The following is a 20,584-nucleotide window of genomic DNA, read 5'->3' on the forward strand; positions in this document are numbered from 1 at the left end:
GCCCTTCTGGGGTCCCGCAGGCAGGGTCCTCTGCCCCCTGCCTGCCCTGCCCCTCTGGCAGCCCCCCTCCCCCATCTTAATCTGCTGCAAAATGGCTCTATCCCGCAGTCCCCACCCCAAGTCCTGCTGGGGTCACCTGCTTCTTTTGTTCCTTTCCCATTGTTCCCAGCCCTCGCCCCCTTCAGACAGGAGGGGGAAGCGTCTTCTCCCTGGCAGAGCAAACTTCTTGTCCCCAGGCGTTTCACTCTGCCTGGACGATCAGCTGAGCGCCGATCACATCCTGTTGTCGCTGGCCTGGCAGAGACCTAACACAGACCTGGATCCGCTTTGCGTGACGCAGCCTTTTCATGAGACCCTTTCACAGCGTCAGCCACAACTCCGACGTGGTGCCGGCAGCGGCTCCAGAGCGTCGCGAGTGGGCGCGTGGTCCCGGCAGCGGCCCCAGGGCGTCGCGAGTGGGCGCGTGGTCCCGGCAGCGGCCCCGGCGCGTCGCGAGTGGGCGCGTGGTCCCGGCAGCGGCCCCGGCGCGTCGCGAGTGGGCGCTTTCTTTCGGAGTTAGTGGCTGGAACCAGCTATGGAGAACGCACGGCCCAAGCTGGGATTTCCAGGGGCACCTGCGCTTAGCACGGGCAACACTATGATTGACCTGGGAACTGTGTATATTTCACCTCTCGATCCAGCTACCGTGGTTTACCTGCGGGCAGGTGAGCCGCCCGAGGGCCTGCTCAGTGGTGGGATTTCCCTGCGAACAGGCGACTGCACCGTCTCTTCTGTTAGCCCCGTGACTCACTGATGCCCCCTCCCTTGCAGGCCAGGTGGTCGTTCACACCTCTGTAATACAGGCGTGCGATGCTACCAGCGTGCACACGCACTCTGCTCTGGTGCACATGGCCGTGGAGACCGAGGTCTGAGCACGTCTGTCCACGTGATCGATAGCCAAGAAGCCACGAGTTGCGTGCACAGCTGGGGAGGGGCTGAGGGATACCTTGGAGCGCTGACAGGAACCCTACCAGGGAGGGAGCGGGATCACAGGCCAGGGACCAGGCCCCAGCAGAGACACGTGTCGGAGGCCAGGCCCTGCTCCGGAGCAGGACGGAGCCGAGCAGAGTGGGGAGAAGCGGTGTCGCGCCTGTAACAACCTGGGTGGAGGCCCATTCCTGGTCTGGTGTAGACTCAGCTGGGGATGCTTGGGGCAGGGGGACACCTTGTGGCAGGCCCTTGTATTGCAGCCAGGAGCAAAGCTATCTGTACCGCTGGTCTATGAAAGGGTCTGTCTGTGTGTCCTTGGACAGGGCCTGCTTGCGCCCTCAGGCGTGTACACGACACCCCCTGAAGCCAGGGGCGCTTGCTCCCGTGGGTCTGAAGCCTGTGGTGCATGCACAGACATACACAATTATAGTCACCTGCAGCAGGGTCATGCATTTGCTTAGTGTGCATGAAGGGATGAGGGTTAATGCCCTTCTCCAATGCCAGCGGCAGGAGTGCCCCGTTAGCGTCTCTGCTAGAGGCCGGTGTTTTGTAGCAGAGGGACAGACGTTCTGTCCCCGTCTGAACCCTACAGTCATTGCGGCTGGCGTCTAAACTTGCTTCCCAGTACAGCACTCCGAAGAGGCTAGACAACCACAGTGTTAGGGGGCAGGGAACGCCAGACCCGAGCGAGGCCGTGTCGCCCCAGAAATGACACTCAAGGGCAGGTGTAGCTGGGGGGGGGGAGTGGCGGCTCAGTAAACAGCCTATGGCAAGTAGCAGCCAGAGGCAGCCAGCTGCCGGAAAGCGCTACAGGATCAGAGCCTTAGACAGCCCCAGGATTGCTCCCGCACGTGGCTGAGGGCGTCGTCTCGTGCGGGAGCTGCGTGCACTGCACAGTGCTCTGTGAATGGCCGGAGCCCGGAGCGTGCAGACCCACCGCTGCGGGGCCCATATGCTCTGGGGAGCAGTTAGCAAGGACTTTCTGGGGGGCTTTCATAGCATGGGGAGCGGGCTGGGAGCATCTCTCTGTCACCTCTGCCTGCTACAGGATGGAATCAGAACTGCTCAGCTGTGTGTCATAGACCTTGTATTGCTCATAGCCTAGGGAGAGTCCCCTATCGGTTTGTTGGTCTGGGGCAGGGCTTGTGGAGCAGGAGGCCCTGGCCGGTTCCATGCCTGCCATTTTGGTGGTGGTCCTAGTGACTGTGGTTTCACAGCATAACAGTGGTCATGAGTCTGAATCCCCCCAGGGGAATTCTGCACCACTGCGCAATGCAGAATTTGCACAGACATTAATATTGTGCACACAGAATCGCTCCCCCCCCCCCCCCGCACCGAGAAATGGGCTGCAGAGCTGCTGGATGCCAGTAGGGGGCCACTAGACTTGGCAGAGCCCAGCTGGCAATTAGGCGACACTGTGCGGGGGTGGGGCGGGGCGGGGCGTGGAGGGGACAGGACGGGGGGGAAGCTGGAGGTCTCCCAGGGGTTACAGTTGCCGTCCCGCCCTGAAGGAAGGAGGCAGTGCGCAGGAAACTCCATGCAAGCCTGGGACCCGGGATCAGGCTGTTTCTCTCTCTGGATCCCTGGGTTCTGGGGGGTAGGGGTGTGAGTGTCTGGGCTGGGGGGCCCCACAGCTAGGCTCTGGGGGGAGGGGGTGCCGGTGTCTGGGCTGGGGGTCCCCGCAGCTGGGCCCTGGCGGGGAAGGGGGCAGAGAATCAGGAATTGGGTTGTCGTAGGGGTTTCTTTAACACTCTACTCCTGGGGGAATGTGTGTGTGTGTGTCTGTGTTGTTACAGATGTACTTGCTGACAGGTGTTTTGAAATAAATTACCAAAATAACTGAAACTGGTGTGATTATATAGTGTTATTTTGACAAATAAAATATGCAGAATTTTGCAGAATGATAAACTCTTGTGCGCAGAATTTGTAATGTTTGGGCGCAGAATTCCCCCTGGAGTCGACTCGGCTCCAGAGCGTCCACCTTTCCACTCGGCCCTGTCTTCATTCCCCGTTTTAAACTAGGCACCCAGCTCTGGAGGGCAGGCCTGGGGGTGGGCTGGACCCGCCTCTCCAGAGTCCAGTCCCGCAGGATTGTGGTGTTGGCTCCAAGTGGCACCTTCCTGGCCCCGTTTCCTCTCCCCACCCGCAGCCTCCAAAGCAAATACCACTCCAGCCACTGCACTGATGCATTCACAGACTGAGCCTCGGCATTAAAGTAACTCTCCAGTTTATTGAATGTGCCAGCACCACTCATGCACCCCACATCCTGTCCCCCCCACGTGTACTGAGCCCCGTGTAATCCAGTGGAGGGGCCGGTCTCCCCTTCGGCCGTTCCATCCTCTTCCTCACTGCACTAACATCCTGCCACATGGCCAGTGCTCTTATATCTGCAGGGAGGAAGCCCGAGCTGCCACCCTGAATCCCAGGGCTCCCCAGCCCAGACACTGATCAGAATCCCCCCCACATGCAGCAGGGAGCCCCCCAGCCCAGCAGGGCTCAGAGTGAGCCATTCATACCATCAGCCAAAGCTGCAGCAGGGGTGCAGTGTTTACTAGATGCAACTGTGTCTGGGGGAGAGCAGCGAAGCCATGCCGCATGCAGCCAAGTGCCAGAGACCAGTGGGCTACTGAAATCCCGGCAGGGCCCACTGAGCCCAGGGCCCACTGAGGCCTCCAGCCCGGCCCAGGTCATTCCAGCTGCTCTTGTCTCATTACACGAGAGACGGCCCCGACTCCCCATGTCCTCCCGGTCCCTTCCAACCCCCCCACGCCCGTCTGCCCAGAGCAGCCTGTGTGTGAGCCCATCGCCTCCACCCCACCCGCTGGAGGCCGAACTGCTGCCAGTTTGCTGCAGTGAAACCAGGGATTGGACCCGACCCAAGGACTTTATCAGACCAACGGACCCACCTAGCCTGGTACCCCGCCACCCCTCCCCCCACTGCCCTGGATCAGAGCAATAAGCCCATCTACATCGGTACCTCCTCCCTGCCCTAAATGAGACCAGGGGCCCATCTAGCCTGGTATCCCGCCTCTGACGGTGCCCCAGACCAGCAGCTTCAGAGTCAGGCACGACACCTCTGACAGGCATTAACCTGCCCCCGGCGGGGGAGGGGGATTTCCTCCTGAGCCCAGGGCCTGGCTCGTGCGCTGATGCATGAGGGTTGGCGTTTGAGCAAGACTCTCCCGGCAGCCCACGGCAGACGGAGGGGCGGGGCTGGAGAGCGGCTGGGCCCCACGGCAGACGGAGGGGCTGGGCTGGAGAGCGGCTGGGCCCCACGGCAGACGGAGGGGCGGGGCTGGAGAGAGGCTGGGCCCCACGGCAGACGGAGGGGCGGGGCTGGAGAGAGGCTGGGCCCCACGGCAGACGGAGGGGCTGGGCTGGAGAGCGGCTGGGCCCCACGGCAGACGGAGGGGCTGGGCTGGAGAGAGGCTGGGCCCCACGGCAGACGGAGGGGCGGGGCTGGAGAGAGGCTGGGCCCCACGGCAGACGGAGGGGCGGGGCTGGAGAGCGGCTGGGCCCCACGGCAGACGGAGGGACTGGGCTGGAGAGAGGCTGGGCCCCACGGCAGACGGAGGGGCTGGGCTGGAGAGAGGCTGGGCCCCACGGCAGACGGAGGGGCTGGGCTGGAGAGAGGCTGGGCCCCCAAGGCAGACGGAGGGGCTGGGCTGGAGAGAGGCTGGGCCCCACGGCAGACGGAGGGGCGGGGCTGGAGAGAGGCTGGGCCCCACGGCAGATGGAGGGGCGGGGCTGGAGAGAGGCTGGGCCCCACGGTAGACGGAGGGGCGGGGCTGCGGAGAGGCTCAGCCTGGGACCCCCAGTGACCTGCAGCCTGGCGACCCCGGCCACAAGCTGCCCCTTCCCCACCAGCCCCAGATGCTGCCCTGGGAGAACCTCACCCTCTGGGCATGGCTGGCATTGCCAGCAGGGCGCTGGCTTGGCCTAATTGCCTTCTGGACTCAGAGGGGATGAGGGTGAGGTGGGCAGGTAGACGGACCCATCTCTTACGGGGTCCAGCCACCTACTCAGAAAAGCCCTCTCTCCCCCCAAGGGCCACGAGGAAGAGGGGGTCCCTCGAAGGGGAACCCAAAGGCAAACCCACCCCCACCCCCGTTGTGCACACCGCCCCCCACCTGGCACGCCCCGGCGGGCTCTAATGGTAGTGGTTATTCATGTTGTTGATGTGGGAGGCGGCCATGGCGCTGAAGGGGGCGGAGGGCTGCAGGCCGTGGCCGGGGTAGAGGGTGGGGGCGGACCCCGGCCAGTAGGAGAAGCTGGTGGGCGTCACCCCCGAGGCCATGAGGTTGAGTTTGGAGATGCCCGAGAAGGGCAGGGGCGCCAGGTTGCCCTGGAACTTGTAGAGGGCGTGGTCGGGGGCGGCGGGCTGGCAGACCTGCGCCAGGCCCTGGAAGTCGAACTTGTAGGCGTAACGCTTCCCGTGCACCTTGGTCATGATGTTCTTGTCGTAGTAGTAGCGCAGGGCCCGGCTCAGCTTGTCGTAGTTCATGTTGGGTTTGCTCTTGCGCTCGCCCCAGCGCCGGGCCACCTCGTCCGGGTCGATCAGCTTGAACTCCCCGTTGGTGCCCTCCCAGGCGATGCAGTTCAGGTTGGCGCGGTCCGACAGGAGCTCCAGGAGAAACTGCCACAGCTGGATCTGCCCGCTGCCTGCGAGGCCAAGGGGCAGGCGGTTAGCGTGACTGCGCCCGGCGGGGGGGTCCGAGCCTGTAACCTGGCGCGTCGCCCCTGGGGCAGACGGACATGGGTCCTCACGGGGCTATGCCCAGCCCTGGCTCTTCACCCAGCTCCTCCACAGCCCCCGGGGTCCCATCCATCCCTGGCAACTGCCACATGGGGACCAGAGCGGGAGCCCCCAGGGAACCACACTGATCATCAATTTCCATAGCAGGGCTGGGGGCAGGGGCTGGCACTGGACAAGTCCCGCCCCCCTTTTTCCCCCCACCTGAAGGTCTGGAGAGCTTCCCCGAGAGCAGCGCGTTGTGGGGACGCCCCAGCCGTGCCCAGCCCAGGAGTTACAGGCACGGGCTTGGAAGGTGATCGCCCGCACGCCCGAAAAGCCCCAGAGCCGCCGCTCCCTGGTGCTGCCCGATGTGGGTCCTGTGGAGGGAGGGGTTCACCCACTTTGTGTGATGAAGGGGGGTAGTTTCTTGTTTTTCCTTGTTTCCTAGGGGGGATTTTCTTGGGTTTCCTATGGTTTGCATGCAGAGGGGGTGGGATTCAGTGTCCCTGGGTGTTGCTGATTTAACGAGGTGAGGGGAGAGGGAGTTTGTGGTTACAGAGGACCGGAGAGGGACCTTGGGACCCCAGCCGATGGCCTGGAGAATGAAGACCCCAGCAACTGGTGACCTGGCGACCCGAAGACCCAGCTGAGAGTCACAGCCGGTTTTGGCCAGTGGGAGGATAAGGGGCTGCAAAAAGAGGAGAGGAGGTCTGGGCGACCCGGTTTACGACCCTGTTTCCCTGGAGAGAAGACAATGGACAGAGGCGGGGCCTGGGGCCGGGGATCTCAGATGCTCAGCTGGGAGCAGGGGGGCTCTGGGCTGGAGAGGGGGAGCAGGCAGAGCCCACCTGGATGCAGGGAGACTAGGGTGTGCTGGGCTGAGGGAGGCCAGGCCTGAGGGTCAGAGAGTTTCCTGTGCTGGGTTCAACGCTCAATAAACCCTCCTGTGTTATGCTGGCTGAGAGTCGCTCTGGGCTAGAGAACAGGGTTGCATCGTCCCCTTCGTGGGGGTGGAGGCCCCGGGGATCCGGAGCGAGGGGACTCCCTGAGGGGGCCCACGGGAGAGACAGACGTGCTATGGCTCAGGGAGGTGCGGCTCCAGGAGGTGGAGGGGCCTGGCGCCGGGAGCGAGTGGACCCCCGAGAAGGGCTGTCTCACTGAAAGGGGCACCCCCCACGGACTGCACAGGGCCAAGAGTGGCACGATCTGTGAGTCCGTGCCACCAGCCTGCCCCAAGTCCCTGTGCCCGGTTACTGGGGCCGTCTGGCAGCGGGGTCAGTGCCCTGTGTGGACAGGTCCCAGAGAAACACGTCCAGCCCATAACCAGCAGTGTGCTGCCCCCAAGTGGAGGAAACCAGCAACGCCACAAATATTATTGGAGAGACAGGGCGGGAGAGGAGATCTCATTTGTTGGAGCAGCTTGTGGTGGGGATGTGATGTGTTCGAGCCGCAGGGAGCCCTTAATGCAGGTGGAACAGAGTGTTTAGCGCACGTAGTTAGCACATGTTGTACGGGCCCATTGAATTGTCTCCTTAGAATTGGTACGGCAACTCCCTCTTTTCATGTGCCATGTATCTATCTCTGCCTACTGTATGTTCCACTCCATGCATCTGATGAAGTGGGTTATAGCCCACGAAAGCTGATGCCCAAATAACTGTGTTAGTCTCTAAGGTGCCACAAGGATCCTCATTGTTTCTGCTGATACAGACTAACACGGCGACCCTCTGAAACCATTCAAGGGGGCGTGGCTGGTTAAGAGCTCTGCAGTCAAAACCGGGGGGCTGCTGGGTGACAGACTGTTGTAATGAGCCATAAATCCAGGGTCTCTGCTCAGTCCGGGATTTTTAGAGTCTAGCAGGGTGATGAACTGAAGCTCACCGGCTCTGTCTTTTTCAAGCGTTGTGCAGGTTCCCTCTGAGGACCAGGACGGAGCGGGGGTCAGACATGGGGTGATCACAGTGGTGTTCCCCCGCAGGTGACGGGGTGGTTTTGTCTTGGATCATTTTCCTGTGTGAGTTCATTCGAGAGCACAGGGGTTGTCTGGTTTCACCCACATCACTGTTCTGGGGGCACTGGCTGAGACACACCACATGTTGGAAGGGGCGTGTGTGGGACCATGGATCTCAAAAGGCAGGGTGTGCTGGGTGTTGATTAGGGTTACCATATTTCAGCGAGCAAAAAAGAGGACGGGAGGAGCCCCGCCCTAGCCCCGCCCCTGCCCCTCCCACTTCCCGCCCCCCCCTGACCTCCCAACCCTCCCCCCGTTCCTTGTCCCCTGACTACCCCCTCCTGGGACCCCTGCCCCTAACTGCCCCCCAGGACTATCTAAGCCTCCCTGCCTCTTGTCCCCTGACTGCCCCAACCTTTATCCACACCCCCACCCCCAGACAGACCCCTGGGACTCCCACGCCCCATCCAACCACTCCCCACCCCCTGACAGCCCCCCCCCCCAGAACTCCCAACCCATCTAAACCCCTCTGCTCCCTGTCCCCTGACTGCTCCAATCCCTCTCCGCACTCCTGCCCCCTGACAGCCCCCCCCAGAACTCCCAACCCATCTAAACCCCTCTGCTCCCTGTCCCCTGACTGCTCCGATCCCTCTCCGCACTCCTGCCCCCTGACAGCCCCCCCCAGAACTCCCAACCCATCTAAACCCCTCTGCTCCCTGTCCCCTGACTGCTCCGATCCCTCTCCCCACTCCTGCCCCCTGACAGCTCCCCCTCAGAACTCCCAGCCCCCTACCCCCCCCGCTCCTTGTCCCCTGACTGCCCCCTCCTGGGACCCCTGCTCCTAACTGCCCTCCAGAACCCCACCCCCTACCTAAGACTCCCTGTTCCTTGTCCCCTAACTGCCCCCTCCTAAGACCCCCCCCAACTGCCCACCAGGACCCTACCCCCTACCTGTACCCTGACTGCCCAAAACTTTCTCCACTCCCCCCAAAAAGCCCCCCCCGTTTCTTGACTGCCCCCTCCAGAACCTCCCTGCCCCTTCTCCTGCCCCCCCTTACCCTGCTGCTCAGAACAGGGTGTTGGGCTCTGTGCGAGCCGGACACGTGGCTGAGCTCCCCAGCACAACAAAACCCGGTCCCTGGCCCTGCACAACAAAACCCGGTCCCAGGTCCGGACCGGGTTGCAGGGGAGAGCTGCCCTTGTATCAGCACAAAGTGCTCTCGCTCCCGTTTTGCTACGCTGCATGGCAGTAACCGCTCCCAGTTGCAAAAGGGGAGGGCTGCACTTTGTGCTGAGACACTTGCTCAGAATGCAGGGCGGAGCTCCTCTCCAGCTGCTCCGGAGTCCAGCCCGGGACTTTCCTGCAGCCCTCCCAGCTGCTCCGGGGGAGGGGGGAAATCCCGGACATTGTGAGTGCTTTACAAATTCCCCCCGGACGCTATTTTTAGCACAAAAAGGAGGACATGTCCAGGTAAATCCGGACGAATGGTAACCCTAGTGTTGATCATTGTATGACACCCTGTCACTCGCAGGTGAACACGTTTCACAGCGCGATCGCTCTGTGTCTGGACAGAGACACTGGATTTATGGCTCTTTACAACAGGCTCTAACCCCCTCTGCTTGTCCTATGACTGCAAAGGTGTTAACCAGCCCCTCCGCCTTGAATGGGCCCTTACAACACATGCTAACTACATGCGCTAAACACGCAGTTCCTTTGTGTCTAGCTGACACTGGGAGAGCCTTTCCCAGCCCTGCCAGCGCCCTGTGCGGCTGGGAAGCTCCTCTCTGTCCCCAGCAGGAGTGGGTCCATCTAATAGGAGATTTCACCTGCCCCGTTGTGTCTCTCTAACACCTGGGCCCAACGGAGCTACAAGGAACGCTGCAGACAACAAATACTATTAACATTTCTATGGGGGCCGCGCTGAGCCCCCAGCCGCACGCCCTGCCCCTGGTCAGTGCTGTACGAACACGTAGTGCGAGTCCTGCCCCCCAGAGCCTGCAAAAAACTCAGCAACAAGAGGGGCTGCATTGGGGAGGGGGGAGGAGGTCAAACACCGCAGGAGACGTGACTCTGTTTTTACTGCAGAGTCACATACATCAACAAAACGGCCCCCGTAACATCCCTCTGGGTGCTGTGTGTGTAACATATCTGTGTGTGCCCGAGTGTGTGACATACCTGTGTGGTGCTGTGTGTGTGTAACATACATGTGTGTGCCCAAGTGTGTGACATACCTGTGTGGTGCTGTGTGTGTGTAACATACCTGTGTGTGCCCGAGTGTGTGACATGCCAATGTGCGAGTAACATGGGCATGTGGTGCTGTGTATGTAACATACCCATGTGTGCCTGTGAGTGTGTAACATGCCCATGTGCACGTAACATACTTGTGTGGTGTTGTGTGTGTGTGTGTAACATGCCCATGTGATGCTCTGTGTGTGTAACATGCCCATGTGGTGCTGTGTGTGTAACATACCCGTGTGTGCCCGTGAGTGTGTAACATGCCCATGTGGGTGTAGCATATCCGTGTGGTGTTGTGTGTGTGTGTGTAACATACCCATGTGTGCCTGTGAGTGTGTAACATGCCCATGTGCGCATAACATACTTGTGTGGTGTTGTGTGTGTGTGTGTGTAACATGCCCATGTGATGCTCTGTGTGTGTGTAACATGCCCATGTGCATGCAACATACCCATGTGGTGCTGTGTGTGTGTAAAATACCCGTGTATGCCCATGAGTGTGTAACATGCCCATGTGCGTGTAGCATATCTGTGTGGTATTGTGTATGTGTGTAACATACCCATGTGGTGCTGTGTAACATACCTGTGTGTGCCCGTGAGTGTGTAACATGCCCATCTGCATGTAACATACCCATGTGGTGCTGCGTGTGAGCACAATGCACCCAGGTGCCCGTTTCCGTGTGCGCCGCTCCCTCTGAGACTGCGGCCTCCCACCACAGCAAGTCCCCGCCAGGCCGATGACCCAGCACCCAGCAAGGGGACGCTGGAGATCGCAGGAGACAGGGCCTCCCGGGAGCTGGGCCTTGCCTGGGGGCTCCCAAACGTTTTACTTGGGAGACCTGCCAACCACATTTTGTCTTTTTGTGACCCCCACTCAGGGTTCTAGCGGGGGGGCGGGAACCAAACTACCTGTAAGCTAACCACCTCTTTTCTCCTGCCGGCGGGGAAGGAAGAGAGAGAGACAGTGATTGTTATTTCTACCCGAAACACTCGGGAGGGGTCAGGCACTGCCAGACAGTAACAGACAAACAGAGGCTAAACTCCAATGGAATTCAGTGGGGATCTTGTCTGAGTCTGGACTGAGCAAAAGTGATAAAGGGTCTGAGGACTGGGCATGTGTGTGAGAGAGAGAGAGAGAGAGAGAAATGTGTGTGTGTGTGTGTGTGTGTGTGTGTGTGTGTGTGTGTGTGTGTGTGTGTGTGTGTGTGAAAGAGAGAGAGAGAGAGAGATGGATGTGTGTGTGTGTGTGCATGTGATGTGTATGTGTGTGTGATAGAGTGTGCATGTGCATGTGACATGTTTTGTGAGAGAGATGGATGTGAGTAATTGTTGTGTGTGATGATATGTATGTGTGCCTGTGATGTGTGTGTGTGTGTGATGTGTGTGTGTGTGATGTGTGTGTGATGGATGTGTGTGTACATGTGATGTGTGTGTACATGGGGGTGTGCGTGTGTGTGTGTACATGTGATGTGTGTGTGTGACATGGGGTGTGTGTGTGCATGCAATCTGTGTGTGTACATGTGATGTGTGTATGTGATGGATGTGTGTGTGCACATGTGTGATGGATGTGTGTGTGACATGGGGGTGTGTGTGCATGTGATGTCTAAGGCACCCAGCTGGGTGGCCGGCCAGTGCACACGCATGTCTCGGTGTGGGAGCTGGGTTTGAAAGCGTCTCCTCCGGGAACTGGGCGCCGGTTGTGCTAGTCTCACCTGCAGCCAGGGGCGCTGGTTTGACTGGAGACTTTGCACTCAGCTCCTGGGGCAGGCGCCCTGATAGTCAGCCCTCCATGGCTAGCAAGCAGAGCCGGCTGAGGGGCGAGTTGACCCAGTTCCGAAAAGAACCAGCGAGCCCCTGAGCAAGTCCCTGTCCCGTATCCCGCCACCAGCCTGCCTGCCCTCTAGCCACGGTGCTTAGGCCCCACAGCAGAGCACTGGCTCACGCAGACCCAAAGCAGACAGCTGGGCACAGGCACTCGCTTGCCTTCGGCTGCCACAAGCCAAGGCAATTGCTGAGGAAGGACCCCACTTCCCATGGTGGGCAGGAGCCGGGAAAGGAGTGGGAGCGGGAGTGGGGGGAGGGTGATAGAAAGGCCAGTGCAGTTCAGCCTCCCAGCCCCACGGATTCCCCCCCACCCAGCCCCACACACTGCCCCCTTGTTGGAGATTGTTCACGCTGCACCCAGAACCCCTGCACACCCCAGCATGGACGGGTTCCCCCCCACACACACAGTTTACTGAAGCTGGTGGGACAATATGCAACCATCCCACCAGCAGAGATCCCTGGTTCCCCATTGACCTCGGCCAGTTCCTGGTGCATTTAACGTGTGCTCCATCAATATGGCATAGAGCACACACCTTACCAAAGTCAGTGTCTGTTCCAGGTATGCAGTTACCTCTGTCAGCCAAACTTGCTATCTCAGCAAAGTCTGAAATCAAGTTTGTTTGACAAGACCTATGTTGGCCTCATTCATTATATTCCTGTCCTTTATGTCTTTACCAGCTGAATCCCATGGGAGTTTTTCCATTGTTCTGCCCAGTGCTGAGGTCAGACTAACGAGCCTATGGTTACCTGGGTCATCCCACTTGCCCTTTTCAAATATTGGCACAACATCAGCACTTTTCCTGTCTTCTGGTATTTCCCTTGTATTCCAAAATTTATTAAAAATTAAGACGAGTGGGCCAGAAATCTCCTTAGCCAACTCTTTTAAGACTCTTGGGTGCAAGTTATCTGGTCCTGTTGATTTAAAACTATTTAGCCCTAGTAGATGTTGTTTAACATCCTCCTGAGTTACTAATGGACTGGAAAGTACTTCATCTTCCTCATGTGATACAAGTACATCAGCCTGCTTCTTTCCAAATATAGAACATAAATATTTATTGAACACTTCTGCCCTTTCTGCATCATTAACAATTTCACCATCTCTATCTAGCAACGAGCCTGTACCATTACTAGTATTTCTTTTGTTTATAGTATACTCTAAAAACTCCTTAATTTCCTGCCAGCCATAGATTTTTCCCTGATGTCTTCGGCTTCCTTTATCAATTTTCTACACTTCACTACTTCTAATTTATATCAATTGCAATCTATTTCCTCTTTTCCCCATTTGTTAGTATGGCTTTTTTTATTTCCAACTGCTGCCTTCACCTCACCACTGAACCAGGATGGGCTTTAAGTCAAAGTTGTCCTTTAGCAATTGTGGAACTGTGGCTTTTTGGCCATGGAACGCTTCACAAATTTGCGTGTCATCCTTGCACAGGGGCCATGCTAATCTTCTCTGTATTGTTCCAATTTTAGTATATGTGGCCACCGAGTAAACTCTTCTTAAAGCGCTCCCAATTTTCACCTACGTTCGTCTCTCTAAAATTTTCCTCCAAGTCAATTTCACTGATTTTTTCCTCAGCTTTGGGAATCAGCCCTTTCGAAGCAACAGGAATATCTGTGACTGGTTGGGATTGTCCTCTGTTCCCCCCCCCCCCCATTGGTTTCCTAAGAATCGGGGTACCACGAATAATAGCGCAGATGATGTTTTCCCTTTCTCAATTTCATCCCATAACTCCCAGTTCAGCCCCCAGTGCCCTAAATACCCCCCTCCTTCCTCAGAAGAAGTTTGCACCCTTCAGCTCCTTGCAGACAGTGACCCCTTAGTCGTGTCCTAGCCAAGCCAGAGCCAGGTCCTGTGACGCTGCTCTGGGTTTGTCAATATCTTCCTGGTAATGCGCTGCCCAGAACAGGATGTGGTGTTACCGGCCCACCAGTGTTAGCAGCACTTGGGGCCTGGCGCAGAGCAAACCACGCCAGCCCGTGTTTTCAAACGCTTGCTCTGAGTGTTCAAACTGTTGGCTGGCCCAGGGGCCCCGTCTGTGCCCCCAGTGCTGCCTGTCTGGGGTTAGCACGGGGGCCGATGCGTGGGAATTTAACCCCTGCTATGCCCCAGGCCTAGGGTGCAATGGGTCTGCGCATGCAGCCACGCACTCCGCTGGGATGGCCGATACGAGGGTGTGCCATTCTGGAACGCGGGCTCCTCAGACCAGAACATTGTGGGGGGCACGGGCCAGAGTGGATCAGACCGGGGGTCCATCTAGCCCAGTGTCCTGTCACCCATAGGATACCCTGGTTATTTGCTGTGATATTTGCTGTAACAGCTCTGGAGAGTCTTGTTCTCCTATGAATCATCCATGCAAACAATCCTTACAAAAACCCTGCTAGCCTCCCGCTGCGCGGATATCTTGTGGCAGCGAGTTCCGCTGGCTAATGTGCCTTGTGTGAACAGCTTTCCGGGGCTGTGTTCTGAATTTGCCCCTTTCATTGACTGGGCCCTTGTCCTGGTGTCATGAGACAGGGTGAAAAGAACTCCCTGGTCCAGCCCAGGCGTGAGTCTGTATGTGTCTGGCATGGTCCTGTCCTCAAGGAAGCCAACCCCGGGGCGTCCCCTCTCGCTGCCTAGCAGATCGGTTCAGTCCGGCTGCCCGTGCACCCCCGGGAGCATCCCCTTCCTCCCAGTATCAGGGGCTGAGCCGGCCCACAGAGCCGGGCAGAATGAAAGGTCCCCCCTCCGCCCAGCCTCCCCGCCTGCAGCTCCTGTCAGCAGCCGCCGCATCCCCGCCCTGCCCCGCCGAGCCGCCCAGCCAGGGCGCTTCCCCCGCCTGCTCTCGGTCCTCTCCCGCTGTCTCCGGGGCTGGGTTTGCATGAGCGAGGCCCTAGCTCTGCTCGCCGGGTGCTGCAGCTCCGAGCCGAGGGAATGCAGGGGGCAGGAGCGCAGGGTTCTCGGGGAACCACACCCCAAAGCGCCCAGCGGGGGGAGGCTGCGGCTCCGGGCTGCGTTCAGACGAGGGCTCCTAGCCCAAGGCTGCTCCCGTTCACACCAACCCCAGGCAGTCCCGGGGAAAGCGAGGCAGGGGAGGGGGGTGCGAGAGATAGACAGCCCCGCCCTGGCCACTGCAGCTCCCTGGGTAGGGCGGCCCTGAGCTCTGCCCCCGGATCATTGTACAGGGGCCGGGAGACCTTTCAAACCTGCCCGGGGGGTGGAGGCTGGCAGCTGCCTGGCTAGTGGGTTACTCACAGGCACCGCCGAATTCATACTTCTCCGCGGGTGCCTGGCCCGGCCCGTAGCCGGGAGAGGGAACGGGGGTAACAGGGGCCCTGGCCGGGCCCGGAGACAGGGGGAGGGAACGGGGGTAACAGGGACCCTGGCCGGGCCCGGAGACAGGGAGAGGGAACGGGCCGGGTAACAGGGACCCTGGCCGGGCCCGGAGACAGGGAGAGGGAACGGGGGTAACAGGGACCCTGGCCGGGCCCGGAGACAGGGGGAGGGAACGGGCCGGGTAACAGGGACCCTGGCCGGGCCCGGAGACAGGGGGAGGGAACGGGCCGGGTAACAGGGACCCTGGCCGGGCCCGGAGACAGGGGGAGGGAACGGGGGTAACAGGGACCCTGGCCGGGCCCGGAGACAGGGGGAGGGAACGGGGGTAACAGGGGCCCTGGCCGGGCCCGGAGACAGGGAGAGGGAACGGGCCGGGTAACAGGGACCCTGGCCGGGCCCGGAGACAGGGAGAGGGAACGGGCCGGGTAACAGGGACCCTGGCCGGGCCCGGAGACAGGGAGAGGGAACGGGGGTAACAGGGACCCTGGCCGGGCCCGGAGACAGGGAGAGGGAACGGGGGTAACAGGGACCCTGGCCGGGCCCGGAGACAGGGGGAGGGAACGGGGGTAACAGGGACCCTGGCCGGGCCCGGAGACAGGGAGAGGGAACGGGCCGGGTAACAGGGACCCTGGCCGGGCCCGGAGACAGGGAGAGGGAACGGGCCGGGTAACAGGGACCCTGGCCGGGCCCGGAGACAGGGGGAGGGAACGGGGGTAACAGGGACCCTGGCCGGGCCCGGAGACAGGGGGAGGGAACGGGGGTAACAGGGGCCCTGGCCGGGCCCGGAGACAGGGGGAGGGAACGGGGGTAACAGGGGCCCTGGCCGGGCCCGGAGACAGGGGGAGGGAACGGGGGTAACAGGGACCCTGGCCGGGCCCGGAGACAGGGGGAGGGAACGGGGGTAACAGGGGCCCTGGCCGGGCCCGGAGACAGGGAGAGGGAACGGGGGTAACAGGGACCCTGGCCGGGCCCGGAGACAGGGGGAGGGAACGGGCCGGGTAACAGGGACCCTGGCCGGGCCCGGAGACAGGGAGAGGGAACGGGGGTAACAGGGACCCTGGCCGGGCCCGGAGACAGGGAGAGGGAACGGGCCGGGTAACAGGGGCCCTGGCCGGGCCCGGAGACAGGGAGAGGGAACGGGCCGGGTAACAGGGACCCTGGCCGGGCCCGGAGACAGGGGGAGGGAACGGGCCGGGTAACAGGGACCCTGGCCGGGCCCGGAGACAGGGGGAGGGAACGGGGGTAACAGGGGCCCTGGCCGGGCCCGGAGACAGGGAGAGGGAACGGGCCGGGTAACAGGGACCCTGGCCGGGCCCGGAGACAGGGAGAGGGAACGGGCCGGGTAACAGGGACCCTGGCCGGGCCCGGAGACAGGGAGAGGGAACGGGGGTAACAGGGACCCTGGCCGGGCCCGGAGACAGGGAGAGGGAACGGGGGTAACAGGGACCCTGGCCGGGCCCGGAGACAGGGGGAGGGAACGGGGGTAACAGGGACCCTGGCCGGGCCCGGAGACAGGGAGAGGGAACGGGCCGGGTAACAGGGACCCTGGCCGGGCCCGGAGACAGGGAGAGGGAACGGGCCGGGTAACAGGGACCCTGGCCGGGCCCGGAGACAGGGGGAGGGAACGGGGGTAACAGGGACCCTGGCCGGGCCCGGAGACAGGGGGAGGGAACGGGGGTAACAGGGGCCCTGGCCGGGCCCGGAGACAGGGGGAGGGAACGGGGGTAACAGGGGCCCTGGCCGGGCCCGGAGACAGGGGGAGGGAACGGGGGTAACAGGGGCCCTGGCCGGGCCCGGAGACAGGGGGAGGGAACGGGGGTAACAGGGGCCCTTGCCGGCAGAAAGGGCTGGTGAGGGTCAAACCGGGGGGTTCCTAGGACGTTTTCTGGGCACGGTAATTAGATGGTGTCTCCTCGGTGCCCGACACACCCAGATTAGGTGCCTGGTCCGTCTTTATCTGACCAGCCCCCAGAGTCCTGGGCAATTCCCCCACCCAACTCGAGAGCCTGCTGCCCCCGGCATCCAGCCTGCAGCCGCCCCGACCCCCGCCCAGCCTTGTCTGTCCGGGCGCTACAGCCTCTGTTCTCAAATCCGTCCCCCCCCCCCCGCGCCACACCCTGAGCGGTCCGTACACTTCAATAGCGCCCGATTTCATCGCGTGCCACAAAGCGCCGTTCGGACACTGGGGCTAATGGGAACAAACCCAAAGAACCGGGTATGAACCGGGACAGAACAGCCTGGCGTGGCGTCCCGGGTCTTTGTCAGCCGCCCGCCAGCTCCTCTGGGGTTTGTTACTCCGGGGGGGTCGGGTTCGGGTTGTTCTGTCCACACCCCGTTTATACCGATCATTGCTGGTGGCGGTGTGTTGACAATAGCCAGTGGGTCCAAGAAATGCGGTTAAACCGTTTGGAGAACATTTCAGCGGCGCGGAGTCTGTCCGCTCCGCACACACACTGACTGACCCGCGCCGGGTAGCCGCGGGGTCGGGGAGAGCGGCCGGGGCCGGTTCGCTATTGCGCCTCCGTATTCCACCCCCCCGTTTCCCCTCGAGCTCCGTTTGGCGAACACGGCGCCGGGACATTCGGCTCCCGGGACCCACAAGCCAGAATTTAATCCCGGGTGAATCCACAGGCGGGAAATAATCGAGAGGCGGGCGTGAATGGCCAAATGCGGGTCAGATGGAGGGCCAGGGCTCCGGTTTACAAGGGACGGTGATTTAAAGGGAGCGAGGGGACAAGAGTCTGTCCGAGGCGGGCGGGTTTGAGGGGCTTTCTTCGGGCTCGGTTTGGTTTAAATCTAACTCGCTCTAACGGTGTTTGTTACGTTGGACAGCTCCTTCCGCCGGGTCCTGCGATTGTGTTTATTAATCCCTGGGACTCGAGCTAACGGGCAGATCTCGTGTGAGTCCATCGGTCCCGAGTGGCCTCCAGCCTCTCCCCGAATCCCCACCTCCAAAGTTGATCCCGCACCAAACGATCACATCGAAATTCTCCTCTGGAAACCCCGAGGGCGCGTGGCTCAGACTCCGCGTTAAGCGCACGGGAGTTCGCGGCCAATTCGGATTCCAGTTCGGCCAGCCCCTTGGGCTACCCTCCCCCCAGCTCAGGCGGTGGGATTTGGGGGTGCAGGGTGGGGCGGGAGTTTCCCTTCGTTGTTTCCAATAATCCGGCGGGGTTTGGCAGAAGCTGGAGGCGCTGGGTCGGGAGGAAAATGTTGGTTTCGGGCTCCGCTCCCGCCCGGGGTTTCCGGGGAAAAACGAATTACCACCCCCCCCCTCGGCCCCCGAAAACAAAGCCCGCGTCACCCAGCTGATGGGAACCCAATTCTCTGGGTCCCGGCCCCGATGCCGCGGAGCTAAATTCCGGGGTTTGAAAAGCGTCCGTCCCACCCGTGCAATTTCCCGCGCGTGGGAGAGGGGATCCCCGTCTCTGCAGGGTCCTCCTGCTTCTTTGCTTCCCCCTCCCCCCCAAAGGGCTGGGTCGCTCTTGTCTCTCTTGTGTTTCCAGCCTGGCCCCAGCGCCGGGGCGGGGGCCGAATACCCCTGTCCTGCTCCGGCAGGGTTCCTCACCCGCCGCAGGAGCCCGAGCGGCCCGGCAGACCTAGGCTGCTCTGCGGAGCGCCGTGTAAACGCTCCGAGTTGGCTCGGCCGGGCGAGGTGCGTGCGGAGGGGCCCGGCGGGAAGGACGGACGTGGCGCCCTTACCTTTCTGCACGCCGGGGCTGAGCGAGCCCCACGCCGGGCTCTTCCCCTCCTTGAACAGAGTCTCGCCAACTGGATCTGGAGCGGAGACAGAGACGCGTTCGCACGGGGCCAGCTCCCAACCCGCTCCGGAGTCACTTTGCCGCTCCCCAGCGCCGGCTGGGCGGCTTTTAAAGCGCTGCCCGGTCCCCAGCCCCCTGCGCGCCGGCGGCCGCTTCCCCCCCGCTGGGGCTATGAAGCCAGGAAACGCGTCCAGGAAAAAGGAAATCCGATTTCCGACCGAGCCTGGGGCGCTTTAAATAGGGCTAAAAACGCCGCCGCCCGGGCAGGGAGCGGCGGCCAAGGGGAGCAAGTCGGTGCCTGGCAGGGGATGGCGGACGATGAAGTGCCAAGGAGCCCGGCTGCCGGCTCGGGGAGCCGGGGGAGACGCGGGAGCGGGCGGGAAGCCCCGGGAGCCCATCCCCGTGCCCTCGGGGCGGGGGCGGGGGCGGGGGGAGCGAGGAGCGGGCGGCGGGCCCCGTACCTGGCAGGTACATGTTAAGCAGCAGCGGCTGGGCTCCGGCACCGTGTCTCATGGCAGCTCTGGGAGCGGCCCGCGGGCTGCATGGTTTATTATTGCGGCCCCGCTGAGCAGGGCGCCGCCGGGGGGGGGGGTAACTGGCAGCGGGACCGGGACGGGGAGGGGGGGGCAGTTTCCAGGCAACTTGCGAGGGGCGCGGGGCCCGGCTGCAGCAATTTCCTCTGCAGAGCGCGCGCTGTAATTAAAGCCGCGATCCCGCTCCGGCCCCCGCCCCCCCTATCGGGCCCGCATCAGACTCTCATCGAGTCCCCCGCGGCGGGCGGGCGGGCGGGTTTCTATGGAGCCGGGCGCGGGCGCCTCCTGCATTTTCCGCCTCCTTAACTCTTCGCAAACAGCCGCCCGCGGGCCAGCTGCGAGCCCGGGAGCTGGGGGGAGGGGCATGGCCCGGGCCCCGCCGCCTGCCCCGTTCCCGGACCCCCCCAGGCGCGCTCACCCCCGCGCCCCCCGGCCGGGGGCTGCCCCCGCCCTGTCACACTCACCCCGCCCTGTCACACTCACCTCCTCCCTGTCACACTCACCTCCACCCGGTCACACTCACCCGGTCACACTCACCCCGTCACACCCACCCCGCCCGGTCACACTCACCTACTCCCTGTCACACTCACTCCCACCCTGTCACACTCACCCCGTCACACCCACCTCGCCCTGTCTCACTCACCCCCATCACACTCACCTCCTCCCATCACACTCACCACAGCCCTGTCACATTCACTCCTCCCTGTCACACTGATCACAGCCCTGTCACACTCACCTCCACGTCACACTCACCGCACCCTGTCACACTCACCCCATCACACACACTCTCACCCTGTCACACTCACCCACCCTGTCACACTCACATCCTCCCTGTCACACTCACCCCACCCTGTCACACTGACCAAAATCCTGTCACACTCACCTCTTCCCTGTCACACTCACCCCTGCCCTGTCACGCTCACCCCATCACACTCACCCCTGCCCTGTCACACTCATCTCCCCATCACACACACCCGCCTGTCACATCCACATCTTCCCTGTCACACTCTCCCCTCCTGCCCTGTGACACTGATCCCTGCCCTGTTACACTCACTCCCACCCGATTACACTCACCTCACCCTCTCCCCTACCTTGTCACATTCACTCCTGCCCTGTCACACTCACACCCTCCCTGTCACACCTCACCATCACACTCATCCTCCTGCCCTGTCACACTCACCCCACCCTGTCACACCCACATCCTCCCTATCACATTCACCCTCACTGTCACACTCACCCCTCCTGCCTTGTCACACTCACTC

The 20,584-nt window shown here is 61.7% G+C and overlaps 1 protein-coding gene and 1 non-coding gene across 2 annotated transcripts; both read right to left on the minus strand.

The window, feature by feature from the left end:
* Nucleotides 1-5,119: 5,119 nt before the first annotated feature.
* Nucleotides 5,120-19,318, minus strand: FEV (FEV transcription factor, ETS family member). The gene is made up of 3 exons (XM_054044645.1): nt 19,251-19,318; nt 18,731-18,805; nt 5,120-5,631 (listed from the first exon to the last, which is right to left on the minus strand). Exons 1-3 carry the CDS (start codon nt 19,300-19,302, stop codon nt 5,120-5,122), a joined length of 639 nt encoding a protein of 212 aa, XP_053900620.1. The 5' UTR covers nt 19,303-19,318.
* Nucleotides 13,100-13,204, minus strand: LOC128845815 (U6 spliceosomal RNA). The gene has a single exon (XR_008446728.1). It is a non-coding gene; the product is annotated as a U6 spliceosomal RNA (small nuclear RNA).
* Nucleotides 19,319-20,584: the final 1,266 nt, after the last annotated feature.

Source organism: Malaclemys terrapin, chromosome 11 (genome assembly GCF_027887155.1).
Source record: "Malaclemys terrapin pileata isolate rMalTer1 chromosome 11, rMalTer1.hap1, whole genome shotgun sequence".
Classification (NCBI taxonomy): domain Eukaryota; kingdom Metazoa; phylum Chordata; order Testudines; family Emydidae; genus Malaclemys; species Malaclemys terrapin.

Excerpts from the sequence above, each read along its gene's own strand:
- FEV (XM_054044645.1), bottom strand. The coding sequence starts at position 19,302 with ATGAGACACGGTGCCGGAGCCCAGCCGCTGCTGCTTAACATGTACCTG. Across the intron at positions 18,806-19,250 it reads GCTTAACATGTACCTGCCAG|ATCCAGTTGGCGAGACTCTG; the intron begins GTACGGGGCCCG and ends TCTCCGCTCCAG. Across the intron at positions 5,632-18,730 it reads CAGCCCCGGCGTGCAGAAAG|GCAGCGGGCAGATCCAGCTG; the intron begins GTAAGGGCGCCA and ends TTGGCCTCGCAG.